This window comes from Rhinolophus ferrumequinum, chromosome 10 (genome assembly GCF_004115265.2).
Source record: "Rhinolophus ferrumequinum isolate MPI-CBG mRhiFer1 chromosome 10, mRhiFer1_v1.p, whole genome shotgun sequence".
Lineage (NCBI taxonomy): Eukaryota > Metazoa > Chordata > Mammalia > Chiroptera > Rhinolophidae > Rhinolophus > Rhinolophus ferrumequinum.
This window is the reverse complement of record NC_046293.1, coordinates 9,687,258-9,706,331: the sequence shown is the minus strand read 5'-3', so window position 1 is coordinate 9,706,331 and position 19,074 is coordinate 9,687,258. Positions and strand designations below refer to the sequence as shown.

The window sequence follows — 19,074 nt, the reverse complement described above, 5'->3', positions numbered from 1 at the left end:
GTGGTCTCCCTGTGACCTGTGGGCATGAAAGGCGCCTCAGTTCTGGTCCAGGACCTATAGTGTAGTCCTGATGGGCAGCTCTGTCTCCATGCATGGCCACACGTGGTGAGACCATCCCCCAGCCTTGGTAACACCCCTAAATCCTTGCTGGACCCCCTCCCTCCCAAGAAGATGCTTTTTTTCCCACAGAGTAGGTGGGAGGACCTCCTCAGAGAGACGGAATTCTCCCCAGAAAACAGGTAGGCATCCTCCCCTCTCCAGGGTGGGGGGCACAGGGCACTCGTCCCACATGGAGTCTGGGTGGATCTTGCCTCACAGAGCAAACGGGCAAGCTTTCATGGAGCAGGCACAGCCACAACCCCAGGATCCTCCACAAAGAGCAGTATGGGTTTCCCTGCCCTCCCAGGTGGGACACCCTCACAGAACAAACGGGTCAGTCCCCCAAGCTCACAGATTGCCCCCACAGGGAAGGGCGTACGCTCACAGAGCAAACACGAGCGCCTTTACAGAATATGGTTCGAAAGATCTTCAGAGAGAGAGGCAAAACTGCCCCACAGATAAGGTTGGAGGAAGTGCAGAGAGCAGGTGGGAGTTGCCTCCATGCTGGCAATATCCCACAGAGCAGGTCGCCTGATCCCCAGGGACCAGAGACTTCCTCGGAAATTTTAAAACATGTTAAGCACTTAGTTCCATTCATTAATCAGTGAGTTAATCAGTGAAAACTGAGGATGAGCTTTGGGGCTATGTCAACACCTCAAGGTGTGGGGCTGGGGGCTGGGCACAGGTGGACCTTCTCAGCCGACCCTCCTTCATTGGCAGCAACTTGGAAAGGCCTCATTGTACAAGGATTTCGAGGTTCTTAAAGCAAGTCCACCCAGGGCCGGAATCCAGTCTGCTGAGGATCCAGGAAGACCCACCCCGCCTGCTCAGGGGGAGGTGGGCAACCTTGGCTCTCACTGCAACATGAGCTTTAGGGGGGCTGAGCCCTCATGTTCCCCACGTCCCCCACAATCCTGGCCTAAATAGCCTCCTTATTCTGTCTGGCTGCAGTGACCATATTCTTGCCCCCATACCAACAAATAGTTCTCAAAGTGCAATCCGGGGATCCCTGGGGGTCCAAAGTAAAAATTATGCTCATAATAATACTCAGCTATCATTTGCCCTTTTAACTCTCACTCTCTCACAAGGATACAGTGGAATTTTCCAGAAACTACATGATGTATGATACAGTAACCAAATGAATGCAGAAGCAAATGTGGGTATCCAGTTATGGTCTATTAATCCAGCTACTAAAGAAAGTTGCAAGAAATTTTAAATTATAACATTTTTCTCACTACATGTGTTTGGTTTTGGAAAACGTAATTTTTAAATAAAATGTGTTATTTGTGTTAAAACGTTAGGGGCTTATTATTTTAAACGCATTGATAAATATTTTTAAGTTTTCTCAGCTTTCATTTCTAATACTTAAATATAGATTATATAACCTATATAAAAACTCTTTGGGATGCTCAATAATTTTACAAAATATCAAGGAGCCCTGAGGTGGAAAATTTTAAGAAACGCTGCTCTACACAAAACGCCCACAGTCCAGGCTGCCAGAGACACCACCAGGGGGCACCCCCGAGCAAGCCTGGTCCTTTTAAAACTGACGAAACAAGGGGGTTTTGTCATTTGTTCGGTTTTAAAGTGAATAAACAAATGTTACCATGGATTATTCTCCCCAGAGAACTGCGTTGGGGGCAGCGAGGGGCTGGGAAATACTGGCAGGGGGAATAAAGAGTCAAGTGTCTCTCTAAACATCTTAAGGTTCAGGGACATGGGGTGTTATCTCCACACAGTCCCTGAAAATTGTAAAACAACGGGAAGGAACCAGAGCCGGGTTGGAGGGGAATGGAACATTTCAATCTAGAAAAATTTGAGACCAACAGGGTCACCCAAAGCCTTGGCCAGGGGCTGAAAGGCACCAGCGCCTAACAAGGACAGGATGCCTTCGTTACTGGCGTCCGAGAGAGAATTCCAGAATCAGCCTATGGCTCAGCCCAGTACCCCAGGAACCTGCCCAGTCTGGGCAGCATTTGGTTCTCACCTTGGAGGCTTGGGCCAGGGGTGGGGTAGCAGAATTTCCGGGGCATGTTTTTTGGTTAGTAGGAGCCAGACAAGAATTCAAGGCAGAAGATGCAATCTAGTGATGCAGGTTGTGACTCAACTGAAAGATGATCTGTTTAGTCTATGAAGTGTTAAATATTTTTTCAAATTTAGTGGCCAGCTGATTTCACGTAATAATTTAGTCTTGCTTTTCCTGAAAAATAAGCCCCCAAAACATTGGCTGGTATTGGAGGCCACCTGAATTAGGCAAGGCACATGTGGCCCTGCTAAACCAGGTCTCTACCTATCCCACTGTCTCCCAGGCAGCTTGCCTCGTGGAACTACTCACAAGCCTGGCTGCTTTGTACATCTGTGTTCCTGTTTCCTGCTGCAGAGCCTCTGGGAGAGGGTACACATCCTCTAGTTCTCCAACTCCTCCCCACCCACCAAATGCCACCTCCTCCCCCCACAAGCCCTCTCCAAGAAGCACCAGAAGTCTGAAGGCTGTGGAGCCCACCTCATCTCAGCTACCAAGTGCTGAAGGCACATTTTTGCACTGTGGTCTGCCATGCTTTCTCACCTCTCTAGATTTAGAGATTTTTCCTTCTTGCCTCAGATGGACCTGTCAACCTTGCATATCAGCAGCACCACACAGGGAGGAATTCAAGAGAAACTGGATGGGTGGCTGTCTGGGTGGATGGATAGAAGAAGAAGGGTCGGTGGGTGGATGGACGGATGGGCAGATGGAAGAAAGGAAGAGTGGGAGGATGGATGGATGGATAGAAGGAAGAAAGCATGGATGGATGGATGGATGGATAGATGGATGGATGGATGGATGGATGGATGGATGGGAGAAAGCATAGGTGGATGGATGATGGATGGACGCATGCAAAGGTGGTGGATGAAAGGAAGGAAGGAAGGCCGGCAGATGGATGGATGGATGCACGCATGCATTCCCTTCCCTAAGACAGGTTAAATGGGAAGAAGGGTCAGAGAAGGCAAACACTAAAGAAGGGAGGACAGAAGCATCTGACATGGTGGCCAGAAGCTGGAGCTGGAGCTGCAGAGCTGAACTTGAGGCCCAGCTTTGCCACATGAGGCAGCTGTGTGATCCCGGGCATGTGGCTCAACCTTAGCAAACTTCAGTTTTAACATCTGTAAAATGGGGGTGATATTACCTCCCTTGCAGGATGTTTTAAGGAATATATGAGAAAATGACTTCTTTGAAAGCAAGCTGCTGACGTTATCAGGCTGTGAGTGTATCTAGGGCAGCAGCCGGAGCTCTGCCTTCCTCGTTTCCAGCACCCAGCATAGGGTCAGACACTCAGCAATGCCTAGCGAGCCTTGGTCGTTGCCGGCAGCGCTGACCACCCTGGGGCTCAGGGGAGCAGAAGGGCCACCCTGCAGCCGGGCCAGGCCAGGCCAACGGGGGCTCCAGCAGGCCGAAAAAGCCAGTGGTTCTGCCTGTCCCCATTGGCGAGAGGTAGGTGGAAATGGTTGGGTAGATCACAAGAAACGTGACATCACAGGAGAGGAAGCTAGCGAGAGGCAGGTTCCCAGAAAGGGGGAAGCCTCGCTGCGGTGACGCCCAGCTAGAGTGGGTTCTGCGAAACCAAGCAGCTGGTGCTGAATCTCACAAGGCCAAGTCCCTCGCCTGCCTCCTGGCAACTCAAAGGGCATAAGACCTCAGCCAGGGTCAGGTGGGCACCGGGAGAAGCTGGGTAGAAAGCAGGGAGGTGGGGGGAGGCAGAAAGGGCTCAGAGGAGTGAGGCGGCATGCCCAAGGAAGCCCAGCCAGTGAAGGGAGCCCAGACCAGCCTTTTCTCCTCACTAGGCTGGCACCTAAGGGGTAAGACACCCTGTCCCTGACCCAGCCTCTGTGGCTCCTTGTCACTCTGGGCCCAGAGACTGTGACTCCCCCTCCGTACAAACGCTGTGCCTGGAAATCTACACCTTCCCCAGGCCTCTCATGTCTTTGCCACCCACACAAGCAGATTTTCCAACAAATGCTCATTCAAAGAATTTCCCGGCATCTACATAGGGTGATCATTATCAAAAAAGATCTTAACTAGAGGAAACAGGCTGTCCACTGCTTCTAGTTTGGAGGTACGCCTCTGCCTTCCCCTGCACACTCAGACTCGGGCAGAAGCCTGGGGGCAGAGGGACATGAGTCTCCACCTAGATACCCTGGACCCTTAACAAAAGATTCAGAAGAAATGGGACTTTCCAGACTGGGCTCTGAACTGATGAGAGACACAGAAACTGTCAGTCCTCTAATCAGGGTGCCAATAGATTGGTCGGGAATGCCTTGGCCAAGAGAGTGAACAGCTGGCACAGCTGCTCAGAGGTTCTGTGGGAAGAATCTGCACGAGTGTGAGCACTTACGTGTGCACACATACGTGCATGGATGCACGCACGCAGGCACACGTATTACACTCACACTGCCTTACTCAACTCTGGCTCCTCCAGTTACGCGGTAGGTGACTTTCTGCAAATGACTCCTCCTCTCTGTGCCTCAGGTTCCTCCGTGGTCCATGAAGGCAGTACGGGGGCCTGCTTCCTCACTAGCTTGTTGAGGATGAAGGAAATGGCACCTCAAACCCCTTGGCTTGGTGCCTGCCTGGCACCAAGTATCAAGAGCCAGTTATTCATTCATAGTTGCTGCCTTCTGGAGCTGCACTTTCTCCAGGCCTGCAGAAGCCAGTGTCCTCCATCCATTACCTCATTTAGTCTTCCCTGGGTCTATTTCATGCCCATTTTCCAGATGAGTTACCTGAGGCTGGGAGAGGTGAGTCCTCGCCAAGTGGGAAGAAGAGGAGCCAGGATTTGAACACTGTTCTGTCTCGTTTCCACACCTAAGCTCTTTCCACAATGACATTTCACTAGGAACTAATAAACACAATATATAGGGTGATATTTCTCCGATGGGTAAATAATTAAAAGTTGGGAACTTGGGCTGGCCTAACCCCCTTATTTTACATATGAGGAAGATGGTGTCCTCAAAGTTCTACGCAGAAGCCAGATGGCCAGACTCCCCTGGCAAGTCTTCACCCCCATGAGGCTAGAGGAGGCGTGGGAGGAGGGAAGAGAGGAGGGGTGGGGGTGCTGAGCCCATCAGGCCTTACCCTCCCCTACCCACCCTCCCCCTGGCTGCCATTTCAAGGCAAAAAGACAAGGAGAAGAGGCCAAGTCCTTAATCCTCTCTAGGCCTCAGTTTCCCCACCTGTACAATGGGTGAGGGTTGGGCTCGAGGGCCAGTTCAGCTCGTACTTTCTATAGCTCAGTGATGCTTTGAGACATTGGGAGGGGTAACTCCCCGCCACCCACCCGCCAACCTCATTAGAATCTGTCACAGTGCCTGAAATTCCACCATCGCGGGATCATTCCTTTGGATTAAGACTGTCCCCATCTGTGGTCCTCGAGAAGTCCCTAGCACCCAGTTCCCGTCCCCTTGCCCGACCCCTCCTGGCTGCATGAGGGAGGGAAGAAGAAGGCTCTCTGTAGAGAGCATAGCATGGGCCGTCACGTGTCCTACTGTTCCTGGCAGCGGGCGTGAGAGAGGCCCTGACTGTGGACCCATCAGACACCCCTAATCCCACGGAGCCTCAGGCCCCTTCTCTGGGAAATGGAATGATGACACTGTGGATGTCACAGGCCATTGGGCCAATGAAGCGAATGCCAGTGCTGAGCACTAGGCTGGGTGCCGCTGTGCGTGCGCCTGGTGCCAGGACCCGGCTCTTGGCTGGTGGAAGAGCCAAGCGTGGGCTGGGGGCCCCAGGGGTAAGGGCAGGAACAGCAGACCCAGGGCCCTTCTCACTCCTTCCTAGCCCCTCTGCCAGATACCAGATTCAGCTCTGCAGTGGAGAGGATGGTAGGAAAACACATGATCAGCATTCAAAGAGCTGCGAATCATGGGCCACTCTCAGGGTCACTCGGGGGGCTCCTGAAGCTGAGCCCAACTTTCCTCAGTCTGGTCAGGCCCCAGGCAGGGGGACAGGGATCCCCAAGGGAACTCCATAAAGGAGCAAGGCAGACATGCCCAAAATGCCACCCACAAGCATGCTGGGGCTGGTGGGACAAAATGACGTCTGTTCTCCAAACAGCACAGGGCCAGCATCTGATGTCACCACCCCACCACACTCTGCAGTAGCATGATGGGCCATTGGCATTTCTTCTTTTTCATTTTAATCACAGTCCCTGATAAATTGCAAAAGACCTAGAAAGGACCATGATGGGTCAATCCTTGGATCCATTGTTAATCCCTGTCACCTTTGTCTGGCTGATACTTTTGAATAGGATCAACCTATAAGTGTCAGTAAATGTGAACACCAACTCCAGAATCCAAGCATTCCAGAGTTCTAGAACCTTCCAGCTCTAGTTTACTGGAATCTTGGATACTCAAGTCTGTGAAGCCAAGAAGTCAGACCTTGCATATTAGAATCCCAGCCTCTTAGACCCCAGCATTGGAAGGGAGGGCAGAGACCCAATCTGTTATTAGATATAGAATCTTCTCTTCACCATCCTTGGACCCCAGGTGGGGTGGGGTCTCCCTGGCTTGGCAAGGCTACTTCAAGATCCCTCTTCTCTCCCCAAGCTGCTGCCCCCAACAATGGAGCCTTGGGGGGCTCCTCCTCCATGCCACCCCCTCCCCTCCCGGACCTCTCCTCCACCCGTTATCGTCTGGGCCTGAATCTCCGTCATCTTCTCTCTTTCTCTACCAGAGTTCCTGCTCAGCACTTAGACATGGGGCACCGCCCCCCTTTGTAAGTGTCCTCTCCCCAGGCAAGGGACAGCACACCCGCACCATCTCCACCGCCCTGCCTCCCTGCCCAGCCCACTCCTTTGCAGCTGTCGGGACCACCAGCAGCCCCAGCTTACCCACCCCAGTGGGCATTGACCTACTGACCAAACTGCAGCCACGGCCCCACTGTGTTCTGCCTACGTCCTCAAGGGACTCACTTCTTCCTCAGAAACGTTGTCACTGGTGGGGTTAAGGGCAAGAAAAGCATTCGGGTAACAGAAGCATCATTGGCCCTGGCTGTGCAGTTTTCCAGCCAGGAGGCCACCTGATTTTGACCCAGAGCAGAGAGCGGGATAAAGGAAGCGGGGCCTCCAGTTCTACTTGGGTGGTTTAGGGAAAGGCACTGCCGGGTCCTGGGGCTCCCGCATCACCTCATTTAAGAATTAGGGACCAGATGGAGTGACAGCACCCAAGGAAATGACACCATTTCACTCTAACTAGGATCAACATCCAAAGTGTCTGATGACAAATGTGTGTCTGAGCCCATGGGGGGCAGGAAAGGAGGCTGGGGCCAGGATGAGAGGGTGACAGGGACAAGATCAAAGGGCGGGGCCACAGGCCTGAGCAGCTCTGCCTCTGCCCTCCTCCTGTGCTGCTCCTCTGAGGTCCAGGACTTGGACTTCCAGGGGGAGTACCTGTGGGGAGAGGAAGGGGTTCCAGGGTGGGTACCTCCGGTTCTGGATCATCCACTGGCCCTGGGTGCATGGCAGGTCGTATTTCTGCCTCCGCAGTGCATAGGCGTCAAACCAGAGGGCCAAACCATAGTCTAGGGAGGGCACCTGCGACAGAGGAGCTGGTCACCAGGTAGCCTGCAGGCTGTGGCTGGTCTGGTGACCCCACCTCCCAGGATAACAAAGGGAGAAGGAGGTCTGCCAACACAGGGCTGAAGTTTGCCAGTCACTCAACAAACAGGCATTTATGTGGCCATACCCGCCTTCCCCCTCCCGGAGGGATCTGAATCTAGGCTAAGCTTGTGGGTGCTTCAGCAGAGGCAGGCCAGTGCGCCCCTCCCAGCCGGGGTCCCCAGAGGTCCACAGGGTGCTCTGGGCTGAGAGCAGGTGAGCGGGTAGGGCGCAGGGCTCACCGTGAAGTGCCAGGAGCAGTGGGTGCTGGGTGAGTAGTAGCTGGGGAAGTACGGTGTGCTGAGGACGCCCTGTGGCTCCAGCTGGTTCTCCAGAGTCAGGTTCACCTCGCAGGCTGGGCCCAGAGAACAGCCGTTACATAGGGTCCCTCAGCCCCGCCCCACTGCACCTCTCAGCAGCGGGGAGGCAGTATAACCCCACCAACCCTGCTTCCACCAAACAGTAAAGTCTAGTGGTTGAGTGTGACTGTGTGACTTTGGGCCTCAGCTACCTCATCTGTAAAATGGGGACAATAATATTACATACCTCATAGGAAGTTGAGCAGATTAAACAGCAGCTTAAACTCAAACAGCCTGACATGTAATACGTGCAATAAATGTTAGCTATTAACACTTGCTGTACAGCACTGGACCATTTACTGGGTGTTTTCAGTACTATGACAGCCTTAGTTATGGGGGTTAGGGGAGGGAGAATCAGTCCCCTTTTCAAAGATGAGGTTCAGAGAAGCGGAGTGACTTAGCTGAAATCACAAAGTGAGAGGGCGAGTGATTTGGAGCTGTCCCCAGCTGCCCTGCCACCTCCCCCTGGAGTCAAGGTCCCTAAAACCTCTTGTTTCCTTCCCCCTAGAGCTGTGTCAGAGACTCCCATGGAACTGAGCCAGCTCTGTCACTTTCTTAGCCCCAGGGACCCCCAGAGGGCAGCCAGTACCCCAGCAGGTTCACCTGTGGATCTGGGCCACTGCCAGGAGACCTTGGGGGTTGACACCAGGAGAAGGAGAGGAAACTGAGTGGGAAGGGGTATAGCAGCCTGTTTACAACCCTCCCTACCCAGAGCTCTGGAAGCAGGCCCAAGGACACCCAGCGGGTGTGAAGGTGTGTGTGCTCTTCTTGAGAGAGGGGGTGGTGGAGGGGTTCTAGAGCAGGCGGAGAGTGGTGGCTGGGGAAGGGTCAGTGGACACCCTGGGGAGAGACCTTCCCGTGAAATGCTTTGTGATCGGCCTCCCCGAGAGCCCTACCCATCTCCACAGAGATCTGTGGGTTCACGTTCAGTTTGAGAAGATTGTCTGGGGTGAATCCCAGGTTCTCAGGCCTGCTGACCACAGACCCCACCCTCCAGGCTCAGCCTCGGGTCAATACAGAGGGAAAAGAGGCCCAGAGAGGAGACACAGAGCCAGGTCGGGAAGAGAATGAGAGGAGGGATAGAACGATCGATAAACTCAGGAAAGAAAACCGAAGAAGGCAGGAGAGAGATGAAGGAGAGAGAAGAGTGAGAATTGAGGGAGAGACAAGCCAGGGAGGGGAGAGATGGGGAATGTAGGAGAGTGAAGGAGAAGATGAGGGAAATGGACTGAGAATAAAGGAAGGAAGAATGTGTGTGTGTTGGGGGAGGGGTGGAAGGAGTGGAGTGTAGAGGCGTTTCTAGAACCTTCCCTCTCCCCCATCCCACCATAACTAGAGCCAAGAAGGTGAAGGGCATGGCCAGGGGAGCACCCTCAGTTTCTACCACCCCGCCCTTCCCCTCCCCAGGGACTCCCGACCCCCTCACCCTGGAAGGCCACGGACTGCACAGAGAGCACAAAGGGGTCATAGTAGCTGTACAGGCCCTTCTTCCAGACCACGGCCATGACGGAGCCTGATGCCAGGACTTCCACCACAGGCTCCTGGCGGCTGCAGCCATAGACCCTAGGGGGACAGAGAAAGGTGGCAAGGGTAGGCTGGGGCCCAGGAAGGGCATCTGGGAGGAACAGAAGAGGGTGGACTGGAAATCTGTATGTCCAGGTGTGCCGCCAGCCTGCTGTGTATTCACAGACAAATTTCTGACCCTCTCTGGCCCAGGGGATTGCCTAGAGGCTTTGTAAGAGTCAAACCAGCATCTCAGGAGTTTACCAAGACTTCTAAAGCTTACAATTCAACTACGCCAGCTGACTCCAGTCCCACAGAACCCCTCTACTCCCTCAGAATCCCCGTGACCTCTGAGTGCCCAGCCTTGCCCACAGGGAGACCTGACTGGCATCTGTGGGCACCACACCCACTGGCTGGACACACACTGACTTCTGGTCTTTTTCTGGGCAGAGACAGACAAAAGGCAGGAGTGTGGTCTGGCACCCCAGGATTCTACCCAGAGCTTGGTGCCTGGGATGCACAGAATAAATGGCAGTATCTTAGAATTCTCGGCTCTTAGCGGTCTGGAATGTCAGCCCTGCAAAGGCTCTTAGGAGATTGTCGAAGTCAACTGCTTGGTTTCTAAGTGGGGAAACTGAGGGTCAGAACCATACCAAGGCTCCACTACAGGTTCACAGCAGAGATAGAAGTACACTGGGCACTGCCTGTGACGGCAACTGGTGTCCCCTCCCAGGAGGTGCCCCTGGTCTACCCATCTCAGGTAGGGGTGCTCCCAGCTTCCCCTCACCTCTCACTAACCATCAAACAACCCCTCGTCTCTGACAGAATCCTCCGAGCCCTTGCTAATGAGTAGACCAGTTCCCGGGAAGCTAATAGCCCTGCCTCCCACAGTGGGCGTGCCACCATCGGGCAGTGAGGTGCTGCCGACCTACAATGTGCCAGCCATGGACTTGACCAGAGGGAGTGGAAGCTGATGGGCGCACGGCGGGCATCCGGCAAGTGCATACACAGCCTCGAAAACCGGAGTGGAGTGAGTAATCCCGAGGCAGTTCCCTAGGAGGGTCCTGCGGCTGAAATGTCCTGGAAAGGGGTGTTTCCCGTGGCCTCTGGCCTCGGCTCTTGCCAAGGAGAGAGGTGGCACTGCTTCCCCAGTCCCTGTCCCTCCTGCTTTTACCTCCCCCTCCACACCTCACCCTCCTCAGCCTGACCTGCCCATCTCCCCAGGAGGCGGGAGGTAAGATTGTAGGGTTAAAAGGCACCTGGAGGTCCCCTCCCCTTTAATGGGGGCTTCAGCTTTTAATGGTGGGGGTTCCTTTGCTTTTATTTACTTGGCAGCGAAGCTTTGTTGGAACTAAAATGTCTCCAGTCTCCCAGGAACACACGGAAACAAACCAAAGGGCCCCAGATCGTGCCCAGGAGGTTAGATAGAGAAGGGCAAGGGTCTGCTTTGTCTTCCCACCGCCGCTAAAGCTCCCTCTCCCGCTCTGGGGTGCAATCTTGTCCGTCACTTGAGGCCTTTTCCTTGGGTCCGAGGTGGAGCGAGCTGCCTGGCCAGGGGCCACAGTGAGTAGGGATCCAGCAGCCAGGCCCCCACCAATAGCAGGGAGGTGGGGGTGGGAAGGCACTCAGAGAAGCCCCAGGGGAAGCCCGTAAGTGTCTCCACCCTCCAGGAACCCAGCCCACACACACCCAGGTTAAGGTCACCGCATGACAGGGCAGCAGGGATGTGTGCAAAGGGCACGCAGCCTCAGAACCTGGAGACTCAGAGAGGCCCTGAGGGAGGGGGTTGGGGAGAAGCTTCGCCCAGCTCACTCTCAAGGACTGCCCTTGATCTGAACATGAAGGCCCCATCCCTGCCTGGAAGCTGGCCCAGCCCAAGCACAACAGAGAGGGCAGCAGGCTGGTGTCCCCAGTATCTTCCTCCACCCCCCACAGAGTCTGGTAGGCCCAATACCCCTTCCCTACCCTGTGGACCTGGAGACCAAGGCCATTTCTAACGCCTGCATGGTCTCCCCGTACCCTACTACCTGCCCTCTGAGCTGGTCACTTCTGCATTCCACATCATATCCCTTGCGCTAAAGCCCTATTCCTCTGCTCAGGAACTCAATGCCCTTTGTGACCCAGCCTCAACCGAATGGCATTGCTGTGTGTGAGGATCTTGGCACAGAGGGGCCTGATTTGAATCCTCACAATAACCCTGCAAGGTAAGCACGATTGTATACCCATTTTATAGGTGAGGAAACTGAGGTGGTGAGAGGCAAAGTGACTTGCCTTAGGGCACACAGCTAGAAAGCAACAGAGTGAGGGTTAGAAGTTGACTCTGAAGCATTCTTCTAACAAGCATGCACCTCCCAGAGCTGACCTTCGGGGTCATCTAATACAACTGTTTTGTTACAAGTGGGGAAACTGAGGCTCAGGGAAGAGACAGGACTGCCCGTAGTCCACAGTCATTTCCAGCTTTCCCTCCCCCGTTCCCTCTGGGCTAAGCTCACTCTCTCCCAGACAGCAGGCCCCTCACACAGCCCCTGGTCTCAGAGTGCTGAGTGTAACCTTTGACCCCACACCACCATTCCTTTCCCAAAGCCCCCACCTCCACCGCCAACTTTCCCAGGGACTCACGAGGTGATGAGCCTCCTCTCCAGGGGCCCGGCCACATCGTACATGGCCAGCCGGTCACGGCAGTCAGCCAGCATCCACTCGAGCCGGAGTTTGAGCATGAGATCCTTTGGGCCCTGCAGGTGCCACAGGCAGCTGGAGGCCAGGTAGTCGGGCCCCTTCAGCTGGAGGACCTGGCCCTGGCCCACATAGCTGTAGCGGTAGCAGCCTGGAGGGGGGAGAGGGACATGCCCCCTGATCTCTATTAGGCGCGGGGATAGATCTAAGGGAGCAAGCCCCATCAGGTCCTTACCCAGGCAGGGTGGGGTGCGGAAAGCAGCTGGATGCGGGTCAGCCCAGATGTGCTATGTCCCATCTGTCTGTTTTCTGGTGCTTTTCATCTCAGCTCCTCATGCATGCATTCATTCATTGGTTCATTCATTCGTTCACTTAGCACTCACTGAGTTCTCCATGCCAAGCGAGTGCCAGAGAAAAGTCCAGCCACTGCCTGGGATGCTGAGAACAGTATGGACAGATACAAAGGCCCTCAGTAATGGCTCAGGATGTGAAGGCTCCAAGCCTGGTCTGTGGGGCAGAGAAGTGCCAGCAGGGGTGGGAGGTGGTCACAGTGTGAGCAAAGCACTGGAGGCCAAGGCAGGCAGGGGACATAGAGGCAGGAGGGCAACCTGCAGAAGGGAGGCAGAGCTGACATCACACCCAGGAGGGGACCTGCCTTCTCCTGTGGCCATGGGAACCGTGGAACCATGGGAGGTTCCCAGGAAGGCCTGAACCCTGAACCCAGGCAGGCCTGGGGCAGGGGCAGGGGCAGGCTTGGGTCACACTCCTCTGGCTGCTGGGAGCAACCCTGAGGATGCTGGAGACCAGTGAGACAGCTGAGCCACACCGGGAGCAGAGGGAAGGGCTCATTTCAGGGGGAGAGAAGGGAATGTATTCCTGTGGGACCGGGGGACAGCCCTAAGTAGAAAAAGGGAGCTCTAGCTAATAATACAACAAGGAGAATGAAACCGATCCCACTTAGCAAGTGTTTGAGACATGCTGGAATTGAGCTAAAGGCTGTACACTCAGTATCTCATTTAATGCTTCCATGAAATAGTTTCTATTGTCCCCATTTTACAGACCTGGGACAGAGAGTTCACCTACTCTTTTCTGGACCTTGGTTTTCTCCTCTGTAGAATGGGGACCCTTGCAGGGTTGTCACAAAGCTTAGAGATGATGCATGTTTGAGGACTCAGCATAGCGCCTTGCACATAATAGGTGCTCAATACACCCTGTTTCCCTGAAAATAAGACCTAGCCAGACAATCAGCTCTAACGCGTCTTTTGGAGCAAACATTAAAATATAAAATATTATATTTTACTATAAGACCGGGTATAATATAATACTGATCTTATATTAATTTTTGCTCCAAAAGACATATTAGAGCTGATTGTCCAGCTAGGTCTTATTTTGGGGGAACACAGTATGTAATGGCTGTTTTTCTTTAGGTGGGTGTGGGAGAGACGAAAAGATGAAGCTGGAGTGAAAGTCCTGTGACTTGTCACCCTTCAGCTGGCCCCACTTGAGGCTCAGATGTACCAATCTCATTGGCTGCCCTTACTTCACACCTCCTCTATCACACAAACATACCCACCCGCAACCACCCCACAGAGGCTTTGCCTCCTCCCCTAGATGTAATCCATAAGCTTTGTGGGCAGGGCTAGAGCTTACACAGCAATACCACCTATACCATTCATCCATTCATTCATTCATTCACTCACTCATTCAACATAGTTATTGGGCACCTACTATGTGTTTGATTTAAAAACCAAGGACCAGAAATGAACAAACAAATCTCTCCCATGGAACATAAATATCTCATCTAAACCTCATCCTAAGACAAGGAAGCAGGGAGGATGGGTGTTCTGCCAGGAAGCAGGAGGGATGCGTGAGTGAGGCCCGGAGGAACGAGGCAGCCTGGTGTACGGGGCGTCCACTCTCTACTCTGTAGCCTCAGCACCGTCTCTCGGCAGCTGTGTGATTCTGGGCCAGTCGCTTAGCCACTGAGTTCTGCCAATGGACGCAATAATCCCTGTCCCATCTCCTTCTCTGGCTGGGTGTGTGGACCAAGAAGGGAATGGCGGTGAACATGCTTTGTTCTGCCACTGCTGCTTGTTGCTCAGCTCCGTCCTCCTGACCCCTGGCCATCCTGACTCCAGTGGGGAGCTGACCTCCCTCAAGAAGAGACCTCTGACATCTGCAAGGGGAAGGGACAGAGCCTGTGATATCTGCCTTGGCCAGCAGCTGGGGAAAGGTGCCTGGCTGTTTCTAGGTGCTTGTATTTTTTAAATCTTGCTCCAAGCTGATGCTTTGCTTTTGCCATTGTAATCATTACTTTTGGCGGAGGGTGGGGGGTGTCTAATTAAATGGATAGGCATTGGTGGTGTCTGTTGATAATCAGAAACAACTTTGGGAAGCCAGGTAGCTCTGGTCTCAGGGAGAAAGTAAATGAACCTGCCAGGAGGCCATTCTCCTCGCCTGGCCTTGCTCATGACGTTCCTTCTGCCCAGAATGCATTTCCCCCTTTTCAACCTGACAGACTCCTAGCAATTCCCCATGCCTGAGTCTGCTGCCCCCTTCTCCGTGAAGGCCTCCAGGACTCAAGTCAGGAAGACCTCCTTCCTCCTTCTAAAGGCATGTTCTTTCCTCTGCTTTGGATGGCAGCCCCTGTCCCGGGGCAGAACCATTCTCTCTCCACGGCGGTACTTGGCGTTGGGAGATCTGTTTATGAGTCTGTCTCCCTCGTGGGACTCGGAACTCCTCCAAGGGCAGGGATGGGGACGTGGTCATCTGATGTCCCCCGCGCCCGGGTGGGGCTTGGCATGGAGGAAGTGCTCAAAAAGCCTATTTAAAGGATTTGAGTTGTCACCCCTGCCCTGTTAGAAACTGCTCTAGAGAGCAAGGTTTTCAGACATTCATGGAACAAAATAAGGGTAGTTACAAAGCAACTGCCAGAAACTTGGGGACAAGTGGACATCAGGCACAGGCAAGGGCAAAAGAAAGGCCTATCCCAGACCAAGGGTCAGGGCAACTCGTGTACCAATGCAGTGTAAGATGGATGGATGGATAGATAGATAGATGATAGGTATGATATGATAACTGACAGATAAATCAGTTTCTTTTGTTCCTCTTTGGACCAGCTTTACTCTCTTACTGGTTCTCTCATTAGAGTTAAACAAATCTCTGACATGTGCTCACTATGTCTGTGTATGAGAATCATGATTTTAACTCTTTGAAAATTGTACTTTGACCCCATAACCTCCATCCACCAAGGAAGTAAGCATTTGACCAGCCAGGTGGGAGGAGAGGAAGGTCAGCGAAGGTATAACCAGCATTTAAATTGCCTCACACACTGAGAGGGGGCTGAGGTCCTCAGTCCAGCCTCAGCACTGGGTAGAAACTCTAGGTAGTATAGGAAGAATCTGAGAATTTAGGGGCTTGTGATCAGGACCACAGGGTACAGTACAGTAGCACAAGTAGTGCACTGCACAACTCCGAACTGCCAGTCACACAGATGATGTGGAAAGCACCCCTGGCATTCTGCAGCATGGTGGTCCTGATGCTGCCTTGCTTCCCAGGGCTCAGCAGGCAGATGTGAGCCTCTTGGGAAAAAGCAAGGTGGCTCGAGCAATATGGCACAGGGATGGGGTGGGGGGCAGAGGGCAGATTAGCCTGGCTGGCTGAGAAAGGGAAGGAAAAGGTGGACGGGGTATCTCTGAATGTGACAGAACTATCTCCCAAAGACCATGTTTTAAATTCAAAGTAACTGATACACCTCAAACTGGCAAGATTATTGCCCACCATCAGTGCAAACAGTAGCTTGTGGGCAAATTGAATCCAATGATAGAAAATTAGCGTCATACTCTCACACCCCATACAGGCGACACATCCACACTTATGCACAAAACACACATACACATGTTCACATATGTACAACACCTCCTCTCCTCCCCTCCCCCCGCAGGTCCTAACAAGTCTTGGGACCCCTCGTGGAGTCCACCATGGCACCCCCTGGGTGGCTCCAGGCAAGTGCTCCCTGCACCCACCAGAGAAGCCATGTGGCCCCCTGACACTTGACCAGGCCAAGAAAAACACCAACTCAAAAGTAGAGAGGAAAAAACAAAAGTAGCGTACCCAGCGTGGAATTCAGTGCAACTATGTCTTTCACGCTGGCTTCTGTTAAAAGGAAATGAACAAATGAAGACAAAAAATAAATACATAAAATGAAATGAAATGAAAATAAAAAGAGAAGAGACTATCAGAGCCAGCCTGTTTGATATTTACCCTGAATGCTGACACCACCGCCACCCCGGCCCACCCCCAGTCTTGGCTCCTGGGGCCCTGGGGGCCCACCCTGAGAGCATCCCAGGCCTCGCCAGACCATCCCACGTTGCCCCTTCCCGGTACTGACCCAGGATGACCAGGCCCTCAGGGTCCAGCTCATACTCGGCCCTGTAGGGAACAGGGGCTGAGCTGTTGGCTGTGGACAGCAGTTCCTCCACCAGCAATGCCTGCACCACCTCGGGGCTCAGCATTGGCTGGCGGTGCTCAGGGATTTGGAGGATGAACCAGAAGAAGCAGGTGAGAGGGCCTTCCCTAAGGCAGGCAGAAGAGAGAGGGGCTGGGGACAGGGCCTGCAGTCTCCCCTACCCAGCCCCCTGCTCCTGTGGTAGGGAGAACCACTGTGGCTCATGCATATTGAGTGCTTACTACCTCCTGGGCATTGCTCTCCACCTTCATAGGAAAGCCTCCTAACTACCTCTAAGGTGGGTGCTCTCATCATGCCCATTTTACAGGAGAGGAAACTGAGACACAAGAGGTTAAACTGTATGCCACAGACAACGTCAAAAGTGGCAGAACCAGACCTGACTGGGACAGCTGGGTCACCCTTCACTAACACTCCTCTGTGGCTTCACCTAACCCGTGAAGGCCCTCAATAAGCACGTCACAGCCATTGTCTAGGTAATCCCTACCACACGTCCGTGCCCACTCTACAGATGAGGAAACAAGGCGCAGTGAAGAGAGATCACATGCAGGAAGCCAAGTTGCCTCTCCATATCTCAGTTTCCTCATTAAGAAAAAGAAACGTGGGCATGGCATCAGAAGCCGACAGTGTCCCATCCCCTTCCCTGAGTCTGAGGTTCTAGCAGGGGTAGGTTGGGGGGACCAGGTGACTCACCCAAAGGAGTAGACAGAGCTGGAGTTGTAGTAAGTGCCCAGGCTGGTGCTGGCGATGAGTGCCTTCATCTAAACGAGGAGAAATGGTAGCCCCCAGTGACACTCTGCACAAGCCCCTCCTACCTTGAGAGGCCTTTTGCCTCCGGCCAAGGAGCCTACGGGGTAGAGTCTTGCCCAAAGTCACACTGCAGTCACATCACATTCCTCACCAGGAAACAAGCCTCATATCCTGTCCACTTTTTCCCCTCCCCCTACACTCAGGCACCGTCCCCAACCCCACCTCATCCACCAGTTCTGGCCTCTATCAGACCACCCATGACCTCTGTCCTCCTCATCAAAAGTCACTCCTCAACCCTGAGAAGCCCCACTCGGCTCCTGAGTCCCCACGTGACCCACAGCCACCAGCCACGGGAGCTCAGCGGGCTGGTTACACATGGTCAACCATGGTGCTAATGGCAGGATGGAAGGCGGGGTTGTATTTCATAAAGCACTTGGAACAGCATAACGTCCACACTGTCTCATTCCAACCCCACAACAACCCTGTAGACAGGCACTGTTCTCATCACCCCATTTTACAGCGGAGGGAGGAGAGCCTTGGGTGGGTCCCCCTGAAGCAGATCCTGAGTCAAGGATGGGAAGCAAGTGGTTTATGTGGAAGTGATTCCGGGGAACACTGGGGTTGGGGGGTGGAAAGGCAGACTGGGGGAGGGCAGCCAACACGGCTGTGAAGGAGCAGGGTAGAGCTGTGGGCCACTGAGGCACAGCCCGGCAGGCAGCTCTGGGAGACCATGGGGACCCCCTCAGAATTGTCCCGCCCCAAGGGCCAGTGGGTGTTTATCCACCCACTCTGTTTCTCGTGGCTGAGCATTGCTCCCGGGGATAACTCCCCAGCACTTCCAGCCGGCCCTGCGGGGTATGGTGCGGTCCTGTGGCCTGAGGGCAGAGGTGCTGGCGTGGGAGACCATTCTAGCGTAGTGAGCTTCCCCTGGAGGCGAGGGAGGTGTGGGGGGGCCCTGACAGATCCTTGCACCGCCCTAACTTTCCCAGGGCAGGCTCCTAGTAAGTGGCACAAGCAGGATGTAACCCAAGTGCGTAGAATGCTAGAGTCCACTAACTTCCCCCGCACCCTATACCACGCCACGTCCATCGTGTCTAGAGCAGGCCTCTGCCCCCACTTTGTCCTCCAGATGGACTGACCACCAGGCTTGCCATTATCGGGCCCCTCCCTCTCCCTTCTCATCCCACTTTCCTTCCCTCCCATCCCCGCAATCCTTCCCTACCATCTTCTGGGCTTTGGCCGTTTCACTGCGGAAGGCACTGGACTCCCGGTGGGCAAGGTCCTGGGAGAAGTGGCGATTGAGCACACGGAGGCTGCCTGAGTACACCTGGCTGACCGTCACCTCTGCCTTGTACCCTGGCCAGGAAGGAACCAGCAGGTTAACCGAGGGAGCAGATGGCGAAGGCTCCTGTCTTCCTCACACCTTCTCCTCCACCCAAACCCGTAGCTCAGCTGCCGCCATCTTGGGCCTTGAAGATGCCATCATCATCCTCGTCTTTGTCATTATCATCATCATCCAAAGTCTTTAGTGACAAACTGGCCCCGAGGTGCCAGGGAGGAGAGAGGCCCACAGGTGGATGGTGTCCCAGAGGCTTCC

General features: G+C 53.9%; 1 protein-coding gene across 3 annotated transcripts in view; it reads right to left on the bottom strand.

Annotated features, from left to right (window-relative positions):
• The window catches only part of TMPRSS6 (transmembrane serine protease 6), a 37,444-nt gene that overhangs the window by 8,339 nt on the left and 10,031 nt on the right, over positions 1-19,074 (bottom strand). For all 3 annotated transcript variants that reach the window (XM_033118497.1, XM_033118498.1, XM_033118499.1), the window contains 8 exons: positions 18,700-18,833; positions 17,421-17,488; positions 16,653-16,837; positions 16,376-16,417; positions 12,209-12,413; positions 9,513-9,649; positions 7,970-8,082; positions 7,555-7,664 (listed from right to left, as the gene is read on the bottom strand). In XM_033118497.1, the coding sequence (XP_032974388.1) occupies positions 7,555-7,664; positions 7,970-8,082; positions 9,513-9,649; positions 12,209-12,413; positions 16,376-16,417; positions 16,653-16,837; positions 17,421-17,488; positions 18,700-18,833 (994 nt within the window). The remainder of the gene's footprint in view (positions 1-7,554; positions 7,665-7,969; positions 8,083-9,512; positions 9,650-12,208; positions 12,414-16,375; positions 16,418-16,652; positions 16,838-17,420; positions 17,489-18,699; positions 18,834-19,074) is intronic.